The sequence below is a fragment of the Cervus elaphus genome, chromosome 20 (genome assembly GCF_910594005.1).
Source record: "Cervus elaphus chromosome 20, mCerEla1.1, whole genome shotgun sequence".
In the NCBI taxonomy this organism is placed as follows: domain Eukaryota; kingdom Metazoa; phylum Chordata; class Mammalia; order Artiodactyla; family Cervidae; genus Cervus; species Cervus elaphus.
The window spans coordinates 100,855,685-100,869,574 of record NC_057834.1 but is presented as its reverse complement, the minus strand read 5'-3'; the positions used below and the strand labels follow the sequence as shown (position 1 = coordinate 100,869,574).

At 42.3% G+C, this 13,890-nt stretch overlaps 1 protein-coding gene across 1 annotated transcript; it reads left to right on the top strand.

Moving 5' to 3' along the window:
- The first annotated feature begins 740 nt into the window (after nucleotides 1-740).
- Nucleotides 741-11,487, top strand: LEPROT. The gene is made up of 4 exons (XM_043876768.1): nucleotides 741-865; nucleotides 5,624-5,699; nucleotides 6,742-6,928; nucleotides 9,752-11,487. Exons 1-4 carry the CDS (start codon nucleotides 850-852, stop codon nucleotides 9,866-9,868), a joined length of 396 nt encoding a protein of 131 aa, XP_043732703.1. The 5' UTR covers nucleotides 741-849; the 3' UTR covers nucleotides 9,869-11,487.
- Nucleotides 11,488-13,890: the final 2,403 nt, after the last annotated feature.

The following is a 13,890-nucleotide window of genomic DNA, read 5'->3' as shown; positions in this document are numbered from 1 at the left end:
AGGAGAAAACGCTAGTGCCCGAAAAGTGCTAAAGTTGGTATTAAGCAAAGCCAGGCCAGACATATGACAGGATCCTTGGGGCCTCTTCTCTGGTGTCCCCATCTCTTCCTCCGCCACAGCTACGTACACGCAGACAGGCACACAAAGGCAGGCTGGGCCTTAGAGAATGTAATGCCAGAGAAAGCGGGTATCCCTGCTCTACCGACTGTCATTTTCCCCCTCCCCTATTTTCGCCATCCTCACGCAGAAATTCCTTGCAGCCAGGAACAACGGTTCCCGCCCTTCCGTGCTACGGTGGACGCGTCCCTAGGGGAGTTCTGGGCCCGCGGACCCAGCGATTCGGCGGAGCCGGGGTTCCGGCCAACCGATGGAAAGGAGGAGCGTGGGGCAATTTGGGGGATTATGCAGAAGCTCAGGACCTAAGGGAGCAACGTCGCCGCTATCCTGAGAAAGCGGGTTTGCTGTGCACTCCCATCAGCGTGACGGGTGGGTAGGTGCGGGGATCTCCTTGGCTGGGCGGGAGGAGAAGCGGGCCGGTCCGGGAGGCTTCTGAGTGGCGGGGACAGGGGCGTGGCTCTGAGTGTGGGGGGCAGAGACGAACAGGGGCGTGGCTCTATGTTGCGGGGGCGGGGCCCGGCAGGGGCGTGGCCCTGAGTGGCTAGGGCGTGGCCCTGAGTGGCTAGGGCGGGGTCTTGAGTGGCTAGGCCCGGGGAGATCCGAACCGTCAGGGGCGGGGCTTTGCGAGGCGGGGCGGGCTCGCCAGCCTAGGTACGGCCCTGGGCCGGGCCTCGGGCGGGGCTGGGGCCGTGGCAGGAAGCCGGAAGCAGCCGCGGCCCCAGCTCGGGAGACATGGCTGGCGTTAAAGGTACATCCTAGGTTCCTAGCTCGCTGGTCCTGCGGTGGGGTCGCCGCCTTGACTCTGGGCTAATCCTGGAGCTGCGCCTTCAGCGCGTGGGCTGGAAACGGCCTCCCCAGACGTGCTACCGTCCCCTCCTTTCCCGGTGGGAAGGAGTTCGCCTGCTCTCTTCGCTCCTTGGGGTGCGGGTGGAGGCGTGTTTGGGGGAACCTCAACCTTTTTCTGCAAGGCTACTAGTCTTCACTCTTTAGCCAGGCGTGTCTGGGGGTCGCTGCAGGCGAAGCCCTCTCCGGGAGCATTCCTTCCCTGGGAATCACCGGCTAGCCCGGGTGGGGCTCACCTTCCGGATTGCTTCCTAGTTCCTCGGGAAGCAGTTCCCACCCCCTCCTCTGCCTAGGTTTAAACTGGGCTTTCACTTCCCGTCATGTTCACCCTAATGCCTCTCCCCGCTTTTCCTGCCACTTTGCCGAGTTTCCCACTTTTTCCAGACAAGCCATTGTCCCCAGTGTTTTCGGCATTAGAACACTTACCATCTGTCGTGTAACAATTGGGCAGAGTTGGCTACAGGCGGGTGTCAGCGAAAAGCACCCTGAAATGCTGTATTTTGTCTTCATTGTAGAGAGTAGATTAGGTGGGATTTTACCGTTACTTTCATCAGTGTTTATTCATTTATGGACAGACAGGAAGGTGGTGTTTGTATAGTACTTTAAAAATGCAAATGTAGTTTATTTCCAGTATCGTCTTAATTTCAGGTGTACAACACAACTATTCAGACACACGTACATGTATTCTCTTCCCTTATAGTTTATTACAAAATATTGAATAGAGATCCCTATGCTATACAGTAGGTCTTTGTGCAGTGGGGCTTCCCTGGTGGCTCAGCCGGTAAACTGTCTGCCTGCAATCTGTGAGACCTGGGTTCGATCCCTGGGTCGGGAAGATCCTCTGGAGAAGGAAATGCAAACCCACTCCAGTACTCTTGTCTGGAAAATTCCATGGATGGAGAAGCCTGGTAGGCTACAGTCCATGGGATCGCACAGAGTCGGACACGTCTGAGCAACTTCACTTCGTGCAGTGTTTTTGCATGGGACAATTGATTTAAAAAAGGGGGGGGATACCAAGAACACCACTTCCCTCATCTGTGCACCTTCAGAGTGAAGGGGAACGCCAAGCAGTGGGAGAGATTGGAAGGCTTCCTGTTGGTTTGGTAGGACCCACCCCATTAGATGTCTAATCTTTTGAATAGTGTAGGATAACTTGTTTCCGTGTTGGAGCTCCTGTCCTTGAAATTTGTACACAAAGATCTTCCCTCCTTAGTTAATCAACATATGCTATAAACATGCATACGGGTATATTTGTACACATGCATGTGTTTGCTATGAAATTTATCTGAGTGTGTAAACTGTTAGCAGACATATTTTAAAATTATTTCTGGAGGACTTTTATATTCAGCATTAATTTAGTAAACATGATTTACTTGGATAGTGTCCATTTTGTAATATTCCATTTGAGGCCATTTGAGGCCAGTGCAGAAAACCAATAATAAGTAGCACCACTGTTTAGTGTGTAGCACTGTGTTTAGTCGTGTCTGGAAACTATCAAATAATAATGTTTATGTGTGAATGTGTTAGAAATTGCATTGTAGTAAAAAAAGAAGATAGGTTATGAAATGGAAAAGGACGAAGGAAGCTTTTTGCAGATAATTTAACTTAAAGAAGGACTGCTGTGTGCCTGAGGCTTGGCATAAAAGGTTAAATGAGCAGTTATTGTGTGACAGGGCTGGAACTAATTGTGCTACTGTTTAAATGTCTAAGGTGTGCTCAGATACAGTGTGAGGACAAAGATGGTATTGCAAGCTGACTATATCCCCCAAATAAATACATTCAAGTTCCAACTCCCCAGTGTGTGTGAATTTGACCTTATTTGGAAATAGGGCCTTTGCAGATATAATCAAGTTAGGATGATATGGGATTAGTTGGACTCTAACCCAATGACTAGTGTCCTTGTAAGAAAAGGGAGGTTTAGACATGGATACATATAGGAAGAACACCATAGGAGGACAGAGGCAGAACTTGGAATGACGCAACTGTGAGCTAGAGAGCAGCAAAGATGGCAGTCAGCTGCCAATAGTTAAGAAGAGGCAAGGAAGGAGTCTTCCCTTAGAGTTTTCAGAGGGAGCAGATGTCTTTTCTAGATATGAGAGAGTAAATTTCTGTTCTTCTAAGCCACCCAGTTTGTGATACATTTTTAATAGCAGGCCTAGGAAACTAATACAGATGGCATTACCGAACCCTGCTCCAGGAAGGAAGAGGACCAGTTTCCCAAAAGAGGCATTCCTTGCTCTGAATCTAAAAGGATCAATAAGACTTCACTGGGCAAAGGACTGGGGTGAGGGCAGAGTTTATTCTAATGGAGAGAACATGTGACAGGGGGCAGAGGTGCGCCTCCAGTGCTAGAACAGCTCATAGGCTGTGAAAGCAACTGAAGGGGTGACGCCAGCTTTGATTATCTGAGAGGTCACTGTCTGCTGTGTGGAGGATAGATGGGAAGAGTCATGAGGTGAAGGCAGGCCTGAGATGATAAGGGTCTGCACACAGATGATAAGTAGTTGAGGGCATCAGAGAAGAGGTGATTGTCTTAGTCCTTTAAGGCTGCTAGGGCAAAAATACCATAAGCTCGGTGGCTTAAATAACATTTGTTTCTTAATTTGAGAGGCTGAGATCTCCACAATCAAGGTGCCAGCAGATTTGTTGCCTGGTGAAGACTTGCTTCCTGGTTCCGAGATAGGTATCTTTTCGCTGTGTCCCCACACAACAGAAGGGGTTAGGAAGCTCTGTGGAGTCCCTTTATAAGGGTCCTAATCCTCTCATGACCTAATCACCTCCTACCACCATCGCACTGGATGTTAAAATTTAATATATGAATTTGGGGGGTGGGGACATAATCACTTAGTCTTTTGCAGTAGGTTTGAGTGAGGTCTGGGAGATTGAGTCACCCTGACTTACTGATTTTCTAGAAAATGGAGTGTAGGGATTGTATTGGTCTTTCAGGATAGAACCTTGGAAAGGAAGAAGTGTGTGTTTGGGAGGAGAAGGGGAGACGTTTCAGTTTTACACATGTTGAAGTTGAGTTCTATGTTGACTACCTAGAGAAGTCCAGATTGGAGTTGGAAGTGCAGGCCGAGTTCTTAGGAGTTACTTCAAACTGCAGCATTTGATGGAGCTGGGTCCTTGTGGTACCAGGGAGCTTTGTGTTGAATGCAGTGTCCCAGCAAGAGTGGGGAGTGATTAGAGAGATGAATTTGGATTTCTGGTTAGCTCCAAGTTTAAGAGATGGCTGAGGATGCAATTCCTAAAAAAGAAAAAGGAGGTTAAGAGCATCCATTGGAGATATAGTTGTGAACTTTGAGTGATTGGTGTCCCAGAACAGAAGGAAGAGGTCTATGAATGGTCTCTGAATGGTCTCCTGTAGGACAGAGTGGTGCAGGTGGTTAGGCACAGGCAGGGGACAGAACCAATGAGGAAAAGATCATCTGTAGTGAAACAATATGGGAAAGTTACTTTTGTCATTTTTTCCCCCCCAAAAGTGACATGTACTAAATGGAAAAATATATAAAACTGACAGTCCTTCCTTGTCCTCTAACATCTGTATACTCCCGGATGTTTTTAAAAATCACCTAGGAATTTAAAAAATTCCTATAAAAGTCTCCACAGATTGCCTCTTTTTCTTTTTTTTTCCAGATTGCCTCTTAAAGTAAAAGGAAGCAATCAAAATGTTAGTTGGTTTACCTAATGACTAATTTTGAGTATTATGGATTTTTTCCAGAGGAGTATTCGGATAACTAAGTATCCTCTGCTTGTGATTGCTACCTTTACTGAAGACCGTTGCTGAAATGAGCAGATACTTACATCAGTATTTGCTTACTGAGCACCTGCTGTTGCCAGTCACTTATAGATTATCTCATTTGAGTCCCATAAACTCCTTAATAAGTTGGCCTCATTATTCCCATTTTACAGCTGAATAATCCCGTTTAAGGAGGTTCAGCTTCTACCATAGTCACACAACCAGTCAGTGACAGAGTTACCAACATGAACCCATGTTGGTGACCCAGAGCAGTGCAAGATTTTTTAAACAACTCTGTTATTCTCTCACTCAGCAGTGAACAAAGCAAACACATTTCTACCTCCTCAAAGGTTAGTGTCCCAACAGATGCAGGGAATCGATATTCAGGGGATACTAGTTGGGAAGCATTTTCTATGAAGACACGAAAGTGATCTTCAAATACTTGAAGCCCTGTGGTATGGGGAGGCACAATGATCAAACAGTGTATATTACAGGGTATATATATATATATATACATTATTCATACATTAGACAGGGGCTGAGTACTGCAAAGGCCTGAGCTCTTTCTCCACCTAAAGATTTAAGAGTAACAGACATAGGCTGTCATTTGCTAGTCAATGTAACATCAACCAGTGAAATAAGTAAATCTCTTTCAATGAAATAAGCATTTTTTTTTGTTAAAAACTTTAAAATTGAGGTATAATTCACGTATCAAAAATTAGCCTTTTTAAAGTGTAAAATTCTTCACACTCTAAAAATTCTTAAAGTGGTTTTTAATATATACACAAGGTTGTACAACCATTACTACTTTCTAATTCCAGGACATTTCATCCATCCCAGAAGAATCCTTCTCCATTCCTCTCCCCCCTCCCCCAGTCCCTGATAACCATTGGAACCTATAACTCTTGATTTTATTTTTCACAGCTCTTGTGGCATTATCTTTCAGTGGGGCTATTGGGCTGACTTTTCTGATGCTGGGATGTGCCTTAGAGGATTATGGGTAAGTTATTTCAGAAAGAACTATTCTTTTTATGTCTTTGTCACTATTAGTATGGGTGTTAGAGAGTTTGATCAATTTAGCACCAAGCTCTAATGAATGAATTAATAAAGCCCAAGTTACAAACCCAGTCACTTAGTTAGTTGTATTTGTGCAGAGAAAAGCTCTTTTCAAAATTGATGTGTTCATTTAATGAGAATTTATTGAAGACTTCCTCTGGACCAGCTAGGGATATAAGAATGATGAGATGCAGTCCTGTCCTCAGGGAGCTTTCAGTTCTAGTTATGAGTGAGAGACAGGCAGACAGTCCAGTCAGGAGAGATGTTACAAAGTACAGTGAGAGCTTCGAGAAAGGGAACCTGAGTTAAAAGTCAGGGAGGGCTGCATAGAAGAGGTTGTCCTTAACCTGAGACTTTGTGGATAAATAAGTTTATCAGGTCGATGAGTCAGGAGAGGGCATTCCAGGCAGGAGTATTTGAGAAATAGAAAAGCTAATGTGGCTACAGATGAAGCGAATGAGGGAAGATGGCACGGAATGAATGGAAGAAGTTGGCCAGATCATGTGAGGCTTTGTAGGCCAGGGCAAGGAATCTTGAGTTTTACTCCAAGAAATTGAAAGGTTTCCAACCTGCGCACACTCAGATAATTTCTATTGAATGAACATGTGCAAGGCACTGTGCTATTTTCTATATGGAAAGCAAAGATGACTAAGTTAGGATTCTGTCCCTAAAGAAACTACAGCTCAGTAATCCAGAAAACCTTAAAGATTTTAGATTTTACATTGTGTCATTGTTTCTTAACACAGTATAAGCTGTCTGCATATTAATGTACTAGTAATTTTTTTTTTTTTTTTGTACTAGTAATTTTTAATCATCACTACTACTCAGCCGTTCCTGGAAAATAATCATCTCATGCACTAATGTTGACGACTGAATAAATGTTGACCTAGACATTTAAAATAATATAAACTTTGAAACAGTAGTGTATCTTTAATTATGATGTAACTAACTTTTCCTTTTGGATTTCTCCTGGGTCCAACCAACAGCGTTTACTGGCCTTTGTTTGTCCTGATTTTCCACGCCATCTCTCCCATCCCCCATTTCATTGCCAAACGAGCAACATATGACTCCGATGCAACAAGTAGTGCCTGTCGGGAACTGGCTTATTTTTTCACTACAGGAATTGTTGTTTCTGCCTTTGGATTTCCTGTTATTCTTGCTCGTGTGTCTGTGGTAAGTCTTGTTGTCTATTGTTTTGCCCAGCTATCGCCGAGGTTACTTCATAGGCCTGTGTCTGGAACCAGAGTTTCATTTCCACTGCTTAGACTTAATACTCAAAGCCAGACATATTTTTAGTTTCTGTATTCCCCTGATTTAGATCTACCTGTCAGTATCTTGCACATACTTTCAGAATGCTTTCTTTGTTCCTCTTGCGACTTTTAGCCAGACCAAGTGATTTCTTGCTTTTTCTGTTGTAAGCTATTTTCTGGAATTATTCTGAAATCCTTGCTTCTTATTATAGGGCAATCCAGAGACTCATGTAGCAATACTTCTCTAGTTCCAAAATAAACATCAAAAGGGGTCCTGGTCACTTAATTCCAGTGTGTGTGTGTGTGTGTGTGTGTGTGTGTGTGTGTCTCCTGGTCACTTAATTCCTCTGTGTGTGTGTGTGTGTGTGTGTGTGTGTGTGTGTGTGTGTCTCCTGGTCACTTAATTCCTGTGTGTGTGTGTGTGTGTGTGTGTGTGTGTGTGTGTGTGTGTCACTTAATTCCAGTGTGTGTGTGTGTGTGTGTGTGTGTGTGTCACTTAATTCCAGTGTGTGTGTGTGTGTGTGTGTGTGTGTGTGTGTCACTTAATTCCAGTGTGTGTGTGTGTGGGTGGCGGGGGGGGGGGGGGTTGTTCCCTACACCCTTAAGGAGCAATTCTTCCACACCAGGTGAGTATCCTACAATTTAGTTCAAGTCTGATTCCATCTGCCTGGAGACAGCAGCAGATTCTACTGTTTCAGGGCTCAGTCCCCCAAGACTACCTCCCTCTTCAGATGCCAATCACAAGTCCAGGTTGTTACTCATGCTTCTGACTGACTGGCTATAAATCAGAGCTTTCCACCGTAAAGATAATCACTCTCATCACTTACGAAGTTTCAAGGATTTTAGAAGCTCTGTGCAGAAAATAGGGACTGATCAAATATATATTTCTTAATATAAATCACAACATCATACCCAATTCTTCTCCTGCAAATAGGATCGTGGACATAATTCTCAACACAATAGTTACATATTGAGGGAAAACTATATAGCCACTGGAAGATACAGTGAGTAATATGACATCTTCATATTGTCAGTGAGAAAATTAATGACTCATTCAATCAATCAATCAATCAATCAATCAAAGAAATGGAAAATTTTATTTGCCCCAACCTGAGGATCATACCCCTGGAGATGACTGTTCCTCCTGTAAGAGATCAAACCACAGTTACATAAGTTTTAGAGACAAATGGTTATATGTCCAGTGACATACTATTGACCATTCACACAATCCAGATTGGCGTGTATAGAGTGATCAGTGGGTCATAGGTCGTTGTGGCCCCTACATCATTAAGAAAGAAGATTCTCTCCTAAGCAGTTATGACCCTTTATGAGATTAGGAAGGAATGTTAAGAAGTAATGTTATCTCCTAAGGAGGTCTGGTTAATACAGATGCACAGTACACAAAGGGGAGGGAGGGGCCTGAACAAGAAGAGAAAATTTTATATTTAATTTTTTCTTGCCATAAAATAGGCACTTTATTTAATCAGTATCCAATATAAAGTTTTTATCTCCAAAATACACAATATGGGTATAATTTATCCAGTTCTTTGACATTCACTGTCTTCCATACTATTTGCTTTTATTTCCCCCAATTACATACTGGTTCAATTTCATGGGACTCTTATTTGGGACATTGAGTATCAGACTCATACAAGGGCTGTTTATTCATACAGTAAGCAGAGCATATGCTATTTGTAGGACACTCAGAATAAGAGCCAGATACTGTCTCTGTTCTCAAAAGAGAACAGAAACTAGCCTGATGGGTAAGTATAGTGTAAGGGTACTATATGTGGTCATTAAAATGATCAGAATGCCATAGGAGCACCAAGAAGAGAGAAATTACATCTGGTTATTTGATGTGGCTTCTATGGATAAATACTATTTTGATTAAAGTAGAAAAGACAATCATATGGAATGGTACTCAAATGCAAAAATTAAATGTATGGACTAAAGAGTAGTCCAATATGATGGAGCAAAAAGGGAGTGGTTGAGATTGAGACTAGAAAGGCTGGGGAAGCCTGACTGGGGAAGGTCTGGAATGCCAGGCCAGTCTGAACTCTGTCGAGATGACGGAAGCACAGAAGGTTTTTCAATGTAAGATTGTCATGATCGTATCCCTCTTGTGCCTTAGACTAGTACTTCCTAAATTTTGCTCTAAGGATTTCTATTTTTACCTTTCAAATACTGCATCATGTTTTATGAAAAAATTTTCACTGATGTTCTCTGCTTGTTAAAATATGCCCACTAGAGGGTACTCTCATCCCCAACTGTGCCTCTGGAAAACCATCTGCCACGCTGGAAAGCTCTTTTTAGTTGCATCCAGAGTATTATTTAAAATCTTTTGCCTGGAAAAGAAACAAATCAATCTGTAACTATCCAATTCCTATCTTCATGAAAAAAAGGCAATATATCCAGGACTTCCAGTAACCAATATTGTAATTGGACCCTTTCTAATCTTGCTTTGTGTATTTTACTGAAGGCAGTCATTGTCTCATGAAAACAAGTAGAGAAGTATGTCTAATGGGGAAAATGTTAAGGATGATACCAGACTTAATTAACAAGCGTCACGAAGTGATTAGACTAATTACTGAACTGTTCACTGTCTCCTGCCTATTACATTGTTAAGCCTTTTAGCAGTTTTATTTAGTATTTCATTGGATGTTTCTGACACAGAAAATAATATATTTGCAAAGAGTACAGTATAAAGTAAAGATTTAATCCTCTTTTTAATCCTCTTGTGTTTCAGATCAAATGGGGAGCCTGTGGCCTGGTGCTGGCAGGCAATGCAGTGATTTTCCTTACAATTCAAGGTTTCTTCCTTGTATTTGGAAGAGGAGATGATTTTAGCTGGGAGCAGTGGTAGCCCCAGCTTTATCCTGATAAAATGCATTTAATTTCTTAGGATTCATGCTGTTTGTATATGTGTGCACATGTGGCCTTTTACTATGAAATTTAATACGCTGGTGTTTTATACCTTTGTAATCATGTTCACTTTAAGGAGGACTACAAGGGGAAAAGTTTAGTTTTATTCCCAACCAGTAGACTTCTCCAATTCACTCAAGTTGAGTTATGTTGTTCAGCTGTTCATATAGTCATAGTATGGTGCTGTCAGAAAATACATCAACATACATTTGCCCACTCTGTGCCACTTCTCCACCTGTAGCCCAGGGATGCGTTTGGGTGGGTCTATAACACTGGGGTTATCTCAGCTCTCCTCAGGACTTCCAGCATATACTTGTGGCCCCGTCTTTGTGTTGCAGACTCTTGCTTCTCAAAGTATGGTCCATAGGCTAGGAGCATCAGCATCTCAAAGTGTGGTCCATAGGAGCTTAACTACAAATGCAGAACCTGTGGCCCCACCTCCAACCCAGCTCACTTTGGTGAGCTCCCAAGTGAATCCTATGCACATGAAAGTCTGAGAAGCATGTTCATGAAGAAATAAGCATTGGTGTCCCCTTGGCTGAACCACTTAGCCTGTGTGGGCATTAGCTGCTTGTAAAAAGCTGTTTCCCTTCTGCTCATGTTGAGGCCTAGTTCAGATTCTCCTTGGTTTGTGCAGTGTCCAAACCCATAATTTATAGCCTGTTCCTCAGGTTTGGGAAGTGTTCTCAGTACCGAACAGCCATGGCCTCACATTGTCTGAAAAGCAAATGCTGTCTTCATGGTGGAGGGGAACAGAGCCCCTGCTGGGAGACAGTGGATGGAGGCTGGACTGGAACTGTCCCCTGCTTCAGCAGGACGGGGAGGAGTGGACAAGTAATACTGTTTAATTTCCATTTATAGTCTGACGTTTCTCCCCAAGTCTTTCCCTGTGCTGTTCCCTACCCACCTTCACCAGTCCCCCTAACCCCCCAAAAACACACACTCCCAGCAGTTCTGATTGGCCCGCACTTCTTTATGGCTCAGCTTCTCCTTTCTACAGAGACATGGAGCCAAGTAAGCAAGCAGAGGGTGAGCGGCTTAATTTTATTTACATGTGATGTACTTATTGTCTTCCATGTCCTATAGGACTTTTAATAACACTTTATGCCAGTTTTAAATGAATCATTGAGAATTAATGTCATCCTAGGTTTTGTAATAACAGCTTTTCTAGCTCAACTTTTTGTCCAAGACCTATCGAGAAAAGGAATTATTGCAACTAGAACCACTTGATTAGACTATAAGCAATGATTTTAAAGCATTATTAATGTGTGATAACTGACCTACATTCAGAACACTGAGACCTTGATGTTTGTAACCCCTTTGTATTCTGGAATGATGCTGGGATCAGAAAAATGATACCTAAAATGATAATGTGCAGTGATATTTAGCCTTGTATGTGATTTTATGTTTTCAATGTACTGTGTACTTATAGAATTGTTAAAGTTGTTATTTCCAATATTTATACTAGAAAAATTGTATAGATACTTTATGATTTTAACCAGCATTTTTAATAACACTTGCACTTACTGTATTGTAATAAACTTCACTTTTAACACAAAAGTTTAACTAAAAGTCTTTATTCTGATGTTGATTTTCATAAATGGTAACCAAAAAATGAAAATTTCTTGGTGTTCTGAAATGTGCAGTTTTAAGCAATAATCTGTCCTGCATTAGGATAATAGCAATAAGTTGTAAGGTACCATTTTGGGTGTGTAGTTGGCTTGTAATAGCTTTTCTTTTCCTAAGATGGAGATACTGTTAATACTACATTTTGCAAAAGTTCCTTTGTTGCTTATACACTTTTTAAATAATCAGTGTAGCTTAATATGTAGTCTTCAAGCATTGCTTCTTGATTATATTTCCAGGATGATATAAAGTCCTTCGATGTAGAGTATTTATAGTTATTCCCTACTAATGGAATGGTTTCTTGAAGTGATAGGTTATTGGATTTGCTAAGTGTCTGAAACAGAGGCATTTATTCTGCAACACCTAAGTGTCATTTAAGTAATAAATATCAGTATTATTTAAGAAATAAATGTCAGTAAGAAGTATTGCTTGATATGAATGTATAGTACAAAAGTTTCATCTTGGTAAACCAAATCTTTGGCACTTTTTTCATCCTTATAAAAAGTTCATTTTCCCCCCTTTATATATTACAATATGTTTTGGAAATTCAAAGCACATTAATTATATTCCAAAACTGAGAATGCACATAAAGAATTGCCCAGAAGTGAGTAGTCTTATGAAGAAATTTTCTATCATGTTCCAAACAACTGGCTTACATTTTGAAATGCTTTTCCCACAGAAACATTATTAGGAATGCCAAACCCTAACATAGCTGACCTTTAATACTCAAGGTACCTGCCTGAGTTTTGGGTCTTGGCAGTGGGGTCGTGTTGATCTCGAGTGGCCTTGGTCTGCAGCAGCCTGAAGCAGGGCTTTGGTTCCTGGCCAGAGACTGAGGTCAGGTTGTGGAGGTTGAGAACACAGAATCCTAGTCTCAGTGCTCAGTGACAAGGCCTTGGCCCTTTGGCTTTTAGAAAAACAATTCCCACAAAGATAGAAAGTAGTGAAACAAAGTGTTTATTAGGAAGGAAAAAGTCCAGTATGTGTGAATAGACACACAGGTGGGCACAGAGGGTCATGCCCTCGTGGTGGTTTGAATCAATGGGGCACTTCTGCCAGTTTTCCTGTGGCCAATCCTTTTGATTTGTCTGGTTCTTTAGTCCATGTTTGATATGTGTCAGGGTCCTCCCATGTGTGTGCGCTCATCTCTTAGTCGAGATGGATTCTAGTGAAGAGGCATCATCACTTACTATGAGGTGATGCCCCTTCCCTTTTTGACCTCCAAGGAGTCTTTCTGTGCATGTGTAGTCAGGGAGGTGTCCTTCGCTTCAAGAGTGAGAAGTATGTGGTCTTTTTATTTCTTGTCTGGGCAGGGCCCAGCCTGCTTCATCATCCTGCTTTTATGGAGCTTCTGCTATTATGGAGTTTCTGTCCACAGGGGAGAGATTGTTCAGTTTGGGGCCCATATATCTCCTGCTTCAGTGTGAGCAGTTTGAGGGAAAGGAAGTGTGAATTTCCACTTCCTTTCCTAAGAACAAGGTCTTTCTCACTTTGATTTTTGCAGCCTTCTCCATCCCCTAATTCCCTTGGGGTCCATTAAACCTGTGATGTTTGCTGGCCTTGTCTCCTGGCTCAGAGGCATCCTCCTAGTCAGCCCTATATCCCAAGGTTCTTCATATTCCAAAGTCTACTTATACCGTTCTACGCCTACCAATCAGTTTTCTTAGTAGTGCTGATACCTTGGGATGTGTAAGGAGAAAGTAGCCTGCTCATGCTCTTCCCTAGAAAGAATGAAGGATGGTGATTATTTTCCCGACTTCTGGAACACATCCATGCCTGCCCAGTGCAGTTACTACATAAGGCTGCAACTGCATTGTTTCAAGGGCGTGTCTTGGAACCCATTCGCAGAGATGGTAATGTTTCAAAGTAAAGTGAAGAAAGTACTCCAGCAGTTTATAGAAGGATGGAATATTTTGAGCCACCCCATCACACATCATCCCTTCCTCAGGGTGAGTTCTCAGTTGGCCCACACTTCATAGTTGTTTCTTTTCCTCCACTTAGGAACCCACAGATTTTCCTTATGGTCCCGTGGAAATCTGCCTCTGGGGTATCTTCTTGATGAAGACTCTTCTAGAGGTTGAAAAGTTTCCATGAAGTTAATAGCTTTAGGCTCTCAGAAATGCTTGGAAGATGCCACGAAAATGTGTCTTTTCAAAGTTTGCAAAATTCAGATTTTGCACCATAATTTACCCAAAATATTTATGAGGATTTTAGCATTTTCCAAGTATTGTAATTAACTGACAACTGGGAAATCATTATTTCTGTAGATGAATATACGTTGTGTGTTTAAATGTTCTTTTTGGCATTCTGCCTCATGAAGTACCTTATTTGCAAAAG